Below are 14,018 nucleotides of genomic sequence, written 5' to 3'. Positions count from 1 at the left end.
CACAGTACCAGCCTGGCCCTCCTCTACAAATATTCCACTAATTAACATTGTAAAACTGCAAAGGCTCTGTTTTTCAAAGAAGCTGATGATGAAAACTGTAGCATCTGCTGAAAACTTCACATTCTACTTCATGTCAACATCGTAGTTAGTGGACATTAGTCTAAGCATTCATAAAGAAGGCTTGAGTGGCACTGTGAGCCCAAGCATTCCGAAGTATATGATGTGTACTCTTATAAGGCACTCTTAATGCTGCTAGGATCAATCTGACTGTCAGATTAAAAAAAACACACACACCATTAGCAATTTCTAAAGTAGGAAATACAACCACCAAAAGTATTACAAAAAAAAAAAAAAAAAGAATATTTTTATCTCCTTTAACTGGTTTAATTTTTTTAGAGTTTATTTCAAAATTGTATTACTTATTTTTAATGATCTTCATGGTCTTGCATCAAGATAAATCTTTTATAATGAGACTGCACCTATAACTTACATAAAGACAAAAGGAGATTGAGCGTTCCCTAGTAGTGTCTTGCTGAGTTGGTTACCCGCTGTTTTAAGGAGCATTTACAAAACAGACTATTATTTGAATTGTCCCATTTTGAATGTTTTCTGCATGGCTTTATTACATGTTTATATCTCAACAAATTACATTTTTTTTCGATCATTTAAATAGCGTATTTTTTCATACTGATTTGTACAGTGCTTTCAGCACAATATAGCAAATACAAGTCATCATTCCCTCTTAAGCCTCACTAATCCATATAATTAAGTAATATAGATGCAACCAAAGGTATCAGTAACCCCTTCCATTATTTAAAAAGAATCACAATTTTCATTGAAATACGTTGAAACTGACAAATGTAATTGGCATTCACCATTTTTTATTCCATGTTCCTTAGAGCAGCCCCTTTGCTTTTTTGATTTAGGACTTAAAATATTATTTTTAAAAAGTAAAACAAATGAAAATGGTACAGATAGAATTCTTGGGAACCCTAACCTAATATTTTGTAGCATGATTTTTTTTGAGACTATAACTGCAATTTGGCACTTTCTGTAGTACATTCCAACTGCCAATTTGGTCCTTTCTTCTTGAACAAACTGCTCTAGTTGTTTTAGGTTTGATGGGTTCCTTCTCACAACTGCAAGTTTCAGCTCTTTCCATAGATATTCACAACAGGACTCCTAGCAGACCACTTCTCCATTCTTGGGTGCTTTTTGAGGTATGTTTTGAGTCATTATCCTGCTGGAGAACCTTTGACTGACACTGGGCAGAATATTTCACTCTAGAATGCTTTGATAATCTTCTGGTTTCATTGTGCTGTGCCCAGTTTCAAAGCACCAGGTGCCGGAGAAAGCATAGCAGCCCCATAACATTAATGAGCCTCTTCTATGTTTCACAGTTGAAATGTTTTTATTAATAAGCATTGTTTTGTCTTATGTGAACACAAAGCTTCTATGACTTACTGAAAACCTCTAATTTAGTTTCTTCTGTCCAAAGGACTTTCTCCCAGTAGGACTGTGGCTTGTCAACATGCATTTTAGCAAACGTCAGTTGGGATTTGTGTATCTACCTTTCTGAAGTGGTGTCTTCCTGCATCTTCTACCAGGAAGCTCAGTTTTATTTAGACAGCAACAAATGGTGCAACTTGAAGCAATTGAACCTTGATTGTGGAGGCCAGCCTGAATCTATCTAGATGTTATCCTTGGTTCTTTCTCCACCATTTGACTACTCTTCTGTTCAGTCCAGGTTCAGTTTTCCTCTTGCGACCACATGCAGGGAGGTTGGCTTACAGTCCTATGGACCATACATTTCTTGATAATATTATCTACCATGGTCACAATAAATAAAAGCTCTTTGCACACAATGATACAAGACAGCTGAGTGATGACTTTGCTCCACTCAAATAGGCAGAGTGACCTATTACATGATTGAAGACACGTGATTCTAATTAGAGTAATTAGTCTGCTTGAGATATCACTTCAATCCAATGATATTATTTTAACTTGTATGGGGTACCAATAATTTTGTTCATGCCATTTTCATTTCTTTTATTCTTTTTAAGCAGTATGTAAAGCCCTAAACTTAAATCAAAGTGACTGCTTTGCCAGTTACTTTTGTCAGTTTCAACTTATTTCAATGCAAATCTTAACACCTTTTTTTTTTATAGAGAAATACTTTTGAATGCATCTGAACTAATCTCAATCTTCTGGTAATTTTCTAGAGCATATGACCATAGGAGATTGCTTCCACTGTGGTACCATGCTTTCTAAAAAAAATGTCTGACGTCACACTCGGATTAAAAAAAAAAATCTAACTAAAAGAGATGAACTGAGTTGGTAATTGTTCATTTGTATCTCTTTAAGTGAGGCAGTTTAGTGGTACAGTAGTTTTCATTACTCTCTGACAGCGCTATAGCCTCCACACTGTCTGTGTCACATTTGCTTGTTCTCTCTGTGACTTTGTAGGTTTTCCTCAAGGTCCTTAAGTTTTCTTTCTACGTCCTAAAAGTGTGCATGTTAAGTTAATTGGCCAGTCAAAACTGGTCAAGTAAAGCCAATCTTGCATTATGCAGCTTTTTGTCGTTGGGTATGTCAGACTTTAGTTGCTGATCTGATCATCTGGGCAGTTTACATGATTGAAAATCACTGGGCATGTCAAATTTAGAGATTGCATGCCAAAATTCCAGTGAGTTGTGCGCTCTCCTTTTTGTGATGACTAATAATATGCTGCTTTTACAAAGCTGGTGCTGTATGAAGGGTTAACAGATTTAGATAGTTCAGCCACAGTCTCTGCCACATTTTGTATTTTCCATTCTATCATGTGTATGAAGGGTTAACAGATTTAGATAGTTCAGCCACAGTCTCTGCCACATTTTGTATTTTCCATTCTATCATGTTACAGATTATGTAAATGAGGTGTACGACTGAAAATCGCAGGAAAAGTTGTCTAGTGTGACGTGGCCTTAAGAGTGACCATGGAAATACTATACTTATCAATGTCCTGCAGTGGGCTGGGGACCCCATCCAAGGCTGGCTGCTGGAGATAGATGCAAGCTGAACTCGATAATTAGATTAGAAAATGTTTCAATTGACATCCTTTAAAAAGTCCTCATGGTGTTTAAGCCTTACTTTCCTCTCTTCTACTGCAGTATGGATTACTTTAAAGTATTGCTTGTTATAAAAGTGATTGAGGATTATGAAAATCACAAGGCTGCCAGACTCACATAGAAAGCATTCTTGGTTCTTCTCACTTTCTGTCATCCCTCTTCACTTTTTCGCTTGTTCAGTAAGTGAAAATAACAGATGGGGAAACTCACTGAAAACAGAGCTGCAAATAGTAAGCTAACATCTGTGACCATTTTCTTTGAGTATATGGCGTCATTTTCAAATGTTATCACTCATTTTCATTACTGGTAAGGCATTCATTTTAACCACAGTATTTTGGAATGCAAGTGGTAGCTTTGGTCATACCTAAAGAGGTATTAGACAGTAATGTAGAATTCTGACATTACATTTGCTTCTATTTTCCCCCCATTTAAGATTTTAATTTTCAGGTTTTTCATTAAAGTGACTATGTCACTGATTTACCAAAGGTTATTTGTATGTATAATGGGTGTCTGACATCACCAACATTGCCCTCTGACAGACACTTAGCAAATCATCTGCATCAGTTCCAATAATTTTGGCTGCATGTTTGGTAACCTGCTGAAGCTTACATTTAAAATTATAGTACAGTACTGAAAGAAAATTAAAAGCCTGGCATCCTCTGTGGTTACAAGTTTGAAATTAAAAAAAAAAAAAGATTAGCAATTTACCTTACCAATGAGGCTGTATGTAGTAGGTATTTAAAAAAAAGTGACATTACACTTAGAGTGACAGACATTCCTCAATGTAGGTTTAACTTGAATGCTGTCCGCACAGTGGCTTTTCTCTTGCTACCTGTACAAATGTCTTTTAAAGCATTCTGTCATATGATACCCTGTAGGCTTGAGAGTACAGATATGATTTTATTATTATTATTCTTCTTCACTGTAAAACCCTGAAAACCCCCCTCAGCCCACCCCTGGTCTAGCTCCAAATCGTTAACAATGTTCCCTAGTTGTTGCTATAGTAACGGCTAATACGGTACAGGGATGTATAATGCAGGAGATGGTATGCTGTTGTAAAATATGAGACTGCAGTGAAGGAGACATGAAAAGAATGTGTAAGCTGTGAATGTTTCTATGATTATTATTTTAGGATTTTCTTTATTCACCATAGTGTATACATCATGTGAGCCTTTAAAATCTTTAAGATTTGTTTCTGTCATTTCATTGAGATTATGTATGCCTTTTTATTTATTTATTATTTTTTATTCAATCTAACTATTAATCTGTGCAGGTGTATTTATCTGCCATTGCAGTGTGGGCCATCAGCTTAGTGAGAATCTGATAATACAATTGCTGAGGGTTTTTTTTTTTTTGCCTTGTTCTATTGAATGCTTGTAACATTGCATTTGCCCTTGAAACACCAGAAAGGAAAGACTATGTTTAGATCCAGGGCCATTCTTGTCTTTTTAGTTGTTACAATATAATCAGCAGGGGTTTTTGAAATACTTTTTGACAGCTGTCTGAACAGGTGAAGCATTAGTGTATTAGTCAAAATGTCTGTAATTGTCTCAGGTCCCACACTGCTTTCATTTCAGTAGTCCATGTCATCAGCCTGAGAGAGCATTTAATGACGTAAAAAAGGGTAAAGGCTTAACGGTGGCACCTTCTTGTGTTTTGTCATCAGGTGGACTATATGGATGAAAATGAGGAATATTTTCAGCGGCAAGCATCTCACAGGCAATCTCGCAGGAGATTTAGGAAGATTAACCAGAAAGGAGAGAGACAAACCATTATTGACACTGTGGATCCGTACCCGGTCGGGAAACCACCTCTACCCCGAGGATACCATACGGTGAGTCATCAGGCCATATAATAGTGTCTATATCATTTCCTGCAGTCTTGTCACAGTACAAGTGATCTACTGGTGTGTTTTGCATGCTTCTGTGGCACCTGCTTTGGTCAAGCATTCCAGGGTAGGCAGGGTGCAAGGTCTTCCCTTTTAAAGCAGAATAGAAATTTTGGGAAGTATAATTTCTATTACACCATTCATTCAGATGTATAATGAATTCCTATTATTGCATTCCATTACAATTATACAAATTAATTTCTATCTCTTCATTCCTTCAGTTTTATTTATGATGTAAATGGTACATCATCACATTTGTTGAATATTTTGTATTGGCTAGAATAATAATCTTTTTAGGTATTCTGTTTTGAGAATATACCTTATTTTTGGTGTGTAAATTTTGTTGCTTTGAAATATGACTTTAATTGTATAAGTAATCACACAAAAAACAACATAACCTTGAAAGGTAGGTGCATTTAAATTAGGAAATTACTTAAAATATTCATGTATATGGAAGGTATTGATCAAATAAAGCAAAATGTTTACATATCCATTATTCACATTTATAACACAAGAAATAGGTGAAATAAGAAAAAAATATGCCTTAAATGCATATTTAGTATAAGAAGAAATGTTCTAAATATGCATTTTTTTGCCTGCAAGCTTATGTTTTATTTATAAACTTTAATGAAGTACAACCTTGGTTAAGAATCAGATTTACTTGACTACCACTAAACCATTGCAGAAGTTTCTTTGAAGTGTCCAGAGGATTCATTTATGTGATACAAATCGAAAATACTGTATTATTTTCTACAAAATACACTTGTTCAACACCGTGAACTCCTGTTCATGCTTGCCAAGCTGTTATATATTACATGGCACAGAATGGGACATGGACTACTCATATCTGACTGTTGAACCATAGGCAGTTAGCTACCTTTCATATGTATATATATTCTTATTAAGGAATGACATTGGTGGCATAGAGTCTCAGTGGCTGTGTTGGGTGCTGTCAGAGTGATGGCAAAGGTACAGCTGCAGATGTTAACATGACCACTTGCAAAGGAATATGGATATGGTTGCTGTAAATTTTCTTGCTTATCACTGTTGTCTTGCACTCCACGTTTTTTCAAGATATTGTCCAATCAGTTTTATATCTTAGGTTTCCTTTGTCTTTTTAAGTTGTTTCAATACCCAAGGAAAATGACAATGCACAAACAATGCACAAAATATTAGTTTTTGAATGGCTAGAAAATTTTTTTTTGTGAATTATTGTAAAGCCTCTTTTGTGCGTCTTGGTTTGGAAGTGTTTAATATATGATTGTTATGCCTTAACTCCATCCATTCCTTTTCAAAGTCATTTAACCTGATCAGGTTTATGGAGATTCCATGACCGATAGCAGCATCAGCTCTGAGAAGACTCTTTTTGTTTTGTGAATTTTAATTCAGTGTCTCTATCTAAAAGATGAAACATTAACATGACAAACATTGCATTCCTTGACGTCTTTTTAAAACTTGGAGGTTATTATAGGGCCAAGAGTGCTGGTTTGCAATGAGGACATTGTGTGCTGTGTTCAAAGCTATGTGTGCCCATATTATGTTGGCTTGAAATGCTGCTTGACTCCAAAGTGCATTACTTTGTATCCTTAAAGTTTCACAGTACAACCGTATTCTTAGAAACTGGTCAATGAAGCCTAATTTTATTGCTCAAATTGCTATGCTGATGTGTTCTGTTAAAGGCAAGTATGTGTAGGTAATAAAGTGGTCACTCAGTGTTTATTGTAAGAGCCAATCAGTCCTTTGTTTGCACTCATAACTGCCTGAGTTTGCCTAGGTCTGGACTCTTCAAGCTGTTGAAAGTATAGAGTTGTCATGCTGAACCACCTATTCCTTCTCATCACACTGTTTATGACTGAATTAAGATCTGGAGATTGGTAAAGCCACCGCCTAAACCTATGTTCCTGGAATTTTCTAAAAATATTGTCTTGCTTATAATGTAATTTATTGGCTAAGGTTCTAGGCTTTAAATACCCCGTTCACTTTTGACTTGCTGTTATACCAGTGAGTAGGGCACTAAACCTCCTGTGCTGCAATTGTAAAAATAAATAAAATAAATGTAAAACATTGTATTGTATATAAAATAAACTTATTTGTACTAAAAGCATCAGATGACAATTGAATATATTGATGCCATAAGGGGACACATGTAATCAACAGTAATGTTCAGAGGTGCGGTAGACAACTGTCTTCCTCGTCCTGTATGACTAGATGTTTATGACTAAAATACTGTACATCCCAAACCGTTTTATCACATGAACCAAAATGCATTATTGAAAATCCCAATAATTGTGTTCATCAGACCTCCTCCAATTATAATTCACACTAAAGTCTAAAGCCACAACACACAAGACTTCGTCTTTTTAAGGTATTAAAATCACTTCATTAACTGTCATTAATTGCAATTTATTAGATTCTTTTTAATTTATTAATTTACTAGTGCACAATTCAGTATTAGCTTTGCATTTTAGGTTAAAAAGTTTCATAAAAGGAAAAGTGAGTAGGGACAAGTGTTGCATTATTTCTTATGAAAGGAACTGTCCTGCTGTATTTTCCACCTATTTAGGCCATATTAGCAAGATATAACAATAATGATTCATTTTATTTATATAGCACCTTATGGCATGGGCTTGCTGTAAAATGAGTTGAGTTTTGCTTTCTAATATGTCTGTTTTGTTACCATTGATGAATTTGGCTTTTCTGATGTACAGCACAGGCCATTTTCGCCTGTATCCGCTCCTTTTATCAGTTGCATTTTTCCAACAAACAGACCTCAATGTCTTAATTTATTCTGGGTGGAGACCCACCCTTAATTCACCTTTAATACTCTGGCTACACCCTCACTAGTATCTTTTTATTTTAAAACACAGCCATTAGTTTCCATTTTCACCTTTCGTTCACACAACGCTGCCGTTTCCATCCCCTGAAAAGAGAGATGCACACAAATGAAGATGCCGGCTTGGTGTTGCAGTGTGGACAGGTAAAAAAGTAAACTTCTGAAAATGCAGACACTAATCACGATCTGATTTGTTTATACTTATTATGTAGATCTTCCCTGATTGAATCCTGCTCATTACAATGTTTCATTCTCTGATTAGTCACCTTTTACAGAAGAAAACCGTATTCCAACATAGTGGGTATAGAAGGGTTGCTTTCCATGGAGTGCAGTACCTATGGGGTTGGGATTTTTTTTTTTTGTTCTTTATTTTGCCATATACAATTTATTGTATTAGGAATTTGTTAGTTTTTGCATACTCCTTGGGGTCACAGCGCAGGGTCAGCCATTGTACAGCGCCCCTGGAGCAATTGAAGGTTAAGGGCCTTGCTCAAGGGCCCAGCAAAGTAGGATCTCTCTTGGCAGTGACGGGGATTCAAACCAACAACCTTTGGGATACCAGCGCAGATCCTTAGCCTTAGAGCCACCACTCCGCCCTGTTTACCTGTATACATCTGCATTGTGCAGGTTGAATGCTACGTACATGCGCAAAAGGCAATTAATTTGCTGGTCGCTACAGTTTTGCAATAAATTCCTTGACCGGAGGTGTTTCTATCCCTTCAAGGAATTTTTTTTTTCACTGACGCTCACATTCCCAGTGGAGGTGAATCACTACCTCATGTGCATTTTTTGTCATTTTATTGTGGAGAGAGAGAGAGAGTTTTGTGAACAATATATAAACGCTAATGTGGATGGAGATCGTTTTTGTTTAAAAAAATCTGTTTTTAAATGAAGTAGTAGTGGGATGTATTCTCTGGTGAGAATTCTGCAGCAGATTTGCTATTTCTGCTGTTCCACTCATTATAACATGCCTGGCACGTGTTACCATGCTGTTTCATTTAATCTTACCATTTCTTTTCATTGTGCATAGCCCATGGTGCTTTAATTCAAGCCCACATTTAAAAAGCACTTGCTGCACTTAGATTATGTTACAAACAGAATGCTTAATTACTTTGAAGGGAAAATAAAACCAATAAAAAAGAAAGCTGCGATGCCTTTGAATTTTAAAATCTGTGACATTATTAGTTATTATAGAAATCTTCTCTTGAATCAAATGATTGCTATTAAAAGAGTAATAATCAGTATAAAACTTGAGAAATTTGTATCTTCTTTGATAATAGTAATTAGTTACAGATTATGGTATTCACTGTCAAAAATGTTGTTCTCGTGGGAGCAGTACTGTAACTGTACATACTGAGATCTACCATGTATATGAATAGTACTGTGAACTCTCTCACAGCCTTGTGAGAGCCGGAAAACAGTCCCATGTGTACAGTTAATTCCCAAAAGGTAATAGGAATGTTTAAAGAAATCTAGAAGTGTTCTGAATTATGGTGTTTAGATAGGACTGAAATGCTAATTTATGTTTAAAGGATTTACTAAATGTTCATCTTCAGGTCAGTTCAAATGTACAAAAAGTCACAGTAACAGTCAATATTTAGCCACTCAGCTTACGTTAGTTGTGCTCTACGTTTAGTTTTACATGTAAAAGCCTGCTTACATGTTGAGGGTTTGCTGAGCAAACTTAGACAAATACCGGGAAATGCACATTTGTCGATCTGTCTAGTTTTAGAATTCAATTTATTCTGCAAGGTCTTTCCTTTACCCACTTTCCATTTAAACTGTTTAATTTCTTTTTAATGTAGAGAAAAGCCAAGCAAAATGACACCTTTTATTGGCTAACTAGAAAGATTACAATATGCAAGCTTTCGAGGCAACTCAGGCCCCTTCTTCAGGCAAGATGTAATCAAGATGTAATTTCTTTTTAAAAAATAGTGTAGGGTGAGGTATCATGTTAGCAACTATGGATACAATGAGAACTGAAGCAAAATGGCACCTTTTATTGGCTAACTAATCTGTTCAGTTAGCCAGTAATAAGTGTCATTTTGCTTCAGTTCTCATTTTTAAAAAATGAAAGGCACGCCAATTCAGTCCATGACACTCTCAAGATACTTTTCTTTACAGTTGGTGCCAAGCCTCCTATCAGAAAGGCTATTTTTTTTTAACTTAGAATCAACTGGCAGGGAAATGAAGGAACATCTTTTGCCTCAGCAATGTGTGAAATGTCTGAGTGTTGCTGGATCATTGCAGTGTTTTTGGGAGAGTGGGGGGCTCTGTTCAATGCCTTTCCTCAAAATACAAACATGCTTCTAGTAATAAATTAAAGAAACACAAATCCATTCATTTTCTAACTTGAAAAATAATATAGAAATTTGTTTGGGCTCAGGCTGCCACATTAGTAGTATTTCTCATAAATCTGTAGAATCTTGTTGAAAAATGTGCTGCAGAAAGGGGCAGTATCTACTTAATTTACTTAAAAGTTTAGTATTTGCTTACACCCAAATTATGCTCCTGATAAAAAAAAAATAATTATTTTTTAACGTGTTAAGACCGTGTTACATTGTACAACTTTTCCAGCAATTTTCAGTCGTAGTCTTCACTTACTTAATCTTACATAGTTGGTGGCAGTCTGTGGCATGCTCCTCTAAGGACAATGTCACCTAATCTGGCATACCCAGTGGCTCACTCCAACTAGTCCGTGATTCGTCCTGACAAAATCAAACCAGTTTGCTTTGGTCTTTAGTCATGGGGACTCTGTGTGCATGAAAGCTGACAAATAGTTAATGCTCAGCCAGAAATACAATGCTTGTAATGCAGCAACAAAGAATAAGATATGCATGTGTTTTGGACCACACAAACAGAAGAGAAGTTCACCTGCCTGGTGTCTCTTGTTTTATTTACCATGAGAGTTTTGAAAAAAATGGGTAGAGTTTGCTGCTGATTTCTCACTACCTGTTAACCCTTCATGTACCAAGCTAATGGCGGTCAGAAAAAGGGGGCGAGCAAGTCTGTGCTAAAAAATAATCTCACAGTTGCTAAGTTTGACATGCCCCTCAATTACCAGTTGTGTAAACTTATACAGTCTGGTTACGAGATCAGCAAGAGCACTTGGCAAGTGTGATATCCCCTCAGACTGGAAGTCATATTATGTGACATTGGCTTTACCACACATCATTTGTAGCAATGGCTGTGGAGAACTGAGATAAAATGTGCATCTATGGAGACAGACTCTGGACAATATCAAAAACCAACAGCAAATATTATCAAAACATCAATGAAAAATCTCATGTAACATAATCCACGTGTCAGGTCATCCAGTTGTATCCTCGCAACAAGCAACACAAATGTATTTTGTGCTGAAATACTGTTGAATACATACTTCTGAAAGTCATAATAGTTCATGAACAGGAAAAATGTTCAGAGGGGATCATGCTTTTGAATGGAAGATCTGCCTCTCATTCATTTGTCTATACTTTCCATCCTGATTTTCCTGAGGTACGAGGCTTATTTTCCACTTGATAATATTTTCTCTTACCTTTTTTTTAAACTTTTAATTTCTCATTATATGCATCTCTGGGACCACTCTACAGAGAGTACCATTCTGGCCAATAAGTGTGCTGTTACTGGCCAGGACTCCTGGCCAGTGAATGAGTGCTGTTTAAATGCACTTCTATCTCTGTACAAGAACACTTTCTAGAAGTGGTTTATTTTAACAGTGTTTTTAGTCAAAATACATGTCGTGACGATGTGGGTATTTGGAACATGCAGCCTGATTAATTTGAGTTTTTTCCCTTTGGTGGACGTTTTGATATTGTTTGTTATCTAGACTTGATCGCTATTAATGCCCATTGTATCAGGAATTTTGTGATCTCCACTCTCAATGAAAGCATGACTTCAGACGTTTATTTTCCATCACTACAAACAAGGTGGTAAGTAATAAATGCAGAAATTACAATTTTCTGTGGATTATTCATTTAAATAGCTTTCAACATCTTGTTAAGATCCAGTTCCCTTGCAAAGTACAGGCTATCATGATCAAGAAGATGGCACTTTTTGATGCGGTAAAAATTCTTACAATAGGTTAAAATATTGTAGAGCTGACTGGTGTATATTGCTTTCCTTAACTTCACTGATTGACCACAAATCTCTTTCTCTCTGTTTCTCTTGGCTGATGAGATTTCTTGGTGTAATGAGAGGCCTTCTCTTTGGAAATGTGCGTGCTGTTGTCAGTGTTGAAAGAAAAAACATTCTGTTTAACCTCTTTGCAATATGTTTATCCCATTAAGAACAAGTCAAAAACACTGATTATTTTTTTAACAAAGAAAATGTTATTACTTGTAACAGAAACACATAAATACATCAACATAAGCCCAGTAGCACAGGTATATGGATTTAGTACATGTGTGGCAGTGCACAACACACTGTTGCAATCAGGACAGTAGAAGCATGTTTTTTGTGCAAATTTTTCTTTTAATATTACTTCTATTGTTTCATATTTCCCCTGACGTAAACATTAACAATTGCTGCATTGTGAACAATGGTTAGGAGGCTAACGTCATTGTTGTCTTTCTGCTTGATTGCAATTATTTTGCCTTTTTGTGACGCACCTAGTTGCACTACGGTGTACCTTCAGGTGACCAGATTTATTAGACATATCACGGTGGTTTGGTTGCGGAGTGCCGTATGCATCAGTTTCACTATTTGTGTCAATGTCTTAATGACTAATTCAAATTGTCATCACTGTTGCTTAATTCATCTAATGGTTCAGTTTCAGTTTGTTCTAAAACTAACTTTACAGCTTCTCGTTTACACCCTATTGTGTTTTAGTTGAAGGCTGTGTCTCATTCATGAATATTGATGAGTAACCTTAGAGTGGCAAAATGTATTGAAAAATTCATGATTTTTTTGCAGCATGTTTTTTTTTTTGTTAGATAGCAACAGAATACTGTCCCAAGTTTTATTCAGACTTAATGCTCTATATTGGATTATAACAGCTAAATCCTGATAGGCATTTGGGGTTAACTGTATGTACATAGAATTCTGTGCCCAAAAGAGTCTAAGGGTTGATGCCAAGAAGGTTAAGCACTGATGTGATTCTGTGCCTGTTCATCCTTTTCATTTGCGTGACAAGAACAAATATGACTGTACTGCAGCAATTGATAACTTGCAGCGTGTTTTACTTTGTCAAGTAATGTTTGCAACCTATGATGTAATTTCTTGCTGGTAGTGAGACTCACACAAACACACAAATAGAGAGTAAGCAAAACAACTGTTGGAAAATGTGGATGGCATTTCTGATTGGAGGCTAGCCAAGGTAAGTAAGTCTTACATTTCTGTAACCCGGGTCTCCTCCTCCTATATATATTTTTTTACAGCAGGTCTCCATTCTTACTTTTCTCATCACATTTTACAGGTGCCTTCTGAATCTCCTCTAGACTTAATGGTCCTGCTTTTTCACCATGTCCTTGCAATTTTTTTCCATACCTTACAATTTTTTTTCTTCACTGGTAGTTCACTTAACTTTACTTTGAGGTTGCTATGTGTTTTCTGCAGTGTCACAAGATGAATTACTAGTCTTTGTGTCAAAATTGCTCCTGCCACTTGGTCCCATCTATAAACTTCCATCACACACCATCTTGTTCTCATCCCTTTACACCTGTGACACCCCTTCAGTCTTTTTACACTGCTGCCTGTGCTCATATTGGGATACTCAAAATCCTTTACCTAGATTCAATCAGAATTGAAAGAGGGACATGTTTGGTGTTTGTGCTATACAGTTGCAGCATTTAATCTTTATTTATTTTTGCTTATTGCTGGAAATGTAGAAACCTCTATAGCTACACACTTAGTGTAATCCAGTGTATGTATTAATCCATTGTTTTAATTTACACATTTCTCATTAAGTTATAATCCACTACGATATTATAAGAAAAGATTTGTTCAACTTAATTTTACGGTTTTATGTCAGTTAAAAGCAATTTTATATACATTGGAATAGAAGAGGCATATATTTGTGAAGAGTAATAAACCGTGAATGGCTGCTTATCCAGTTTAGAGTCATAAGGAACTATTATGTATGCCACCAGCCTCTGGCAGAAGTTGAGAACTAATCAGAGGCACATCATCTGATCACAGGGCACAGTCACACACCCATTCACACCAGGCCACTTGGCAATCAGACATGTTTCTG

At 36.1% G+C, this 14,018-nt stretch overlaps 1 protein-coding gene across 9 annotated transcripts in view; it reads left to right on the top strand.

Annotated features, from left to right (window-relative positions):
• The window catches only part of rapgef2b (Rap guanine nucleotide exchange factor 2b), a 401,507-nt gene that overhangs the window by 234,884 nt on the left and 152,605 nt on the right, over positions 1–14,018 (top strand). For 8 of the 9 annotated variants that reach the window (XM_051928101.1, XM_028802636.2, XM_051928099.1 and 5 more), the window contains one exon: positions 4,774–4,941. In XM_051928101.1, the coding sequence (XP_051784061.1) occupies positions 4,774–4,941 (168 nt within the window). Of the gene's footprint in view, positions 1–4,185; positions 4,205–4,773; positions 4,942–14,018 lie in introns of those variants that run through there. The other variant, XM_051928103.1, reaches the window with a different exon arrangement.

Source organism: Erpetoichthys calabaricus, chromosome 5 (assembly GCF_900747795.2).
Source record: "Erpetoichthys calabaricus chromosome 5, fErpCal1.3, whole genome shotgun sequence".
Classification (NCBI taxonomy): Eukaryota; Metazoa; Chordata; class Cladistia; order Polypteriformes; family Polypteridae; genus Erpetoichthys; species Erpetoichthys calabaricus.
Note: the sequence above shows the minus strand (reverse complement) of the source record. Positions and strands in the feature narration are given on the sequence as shown.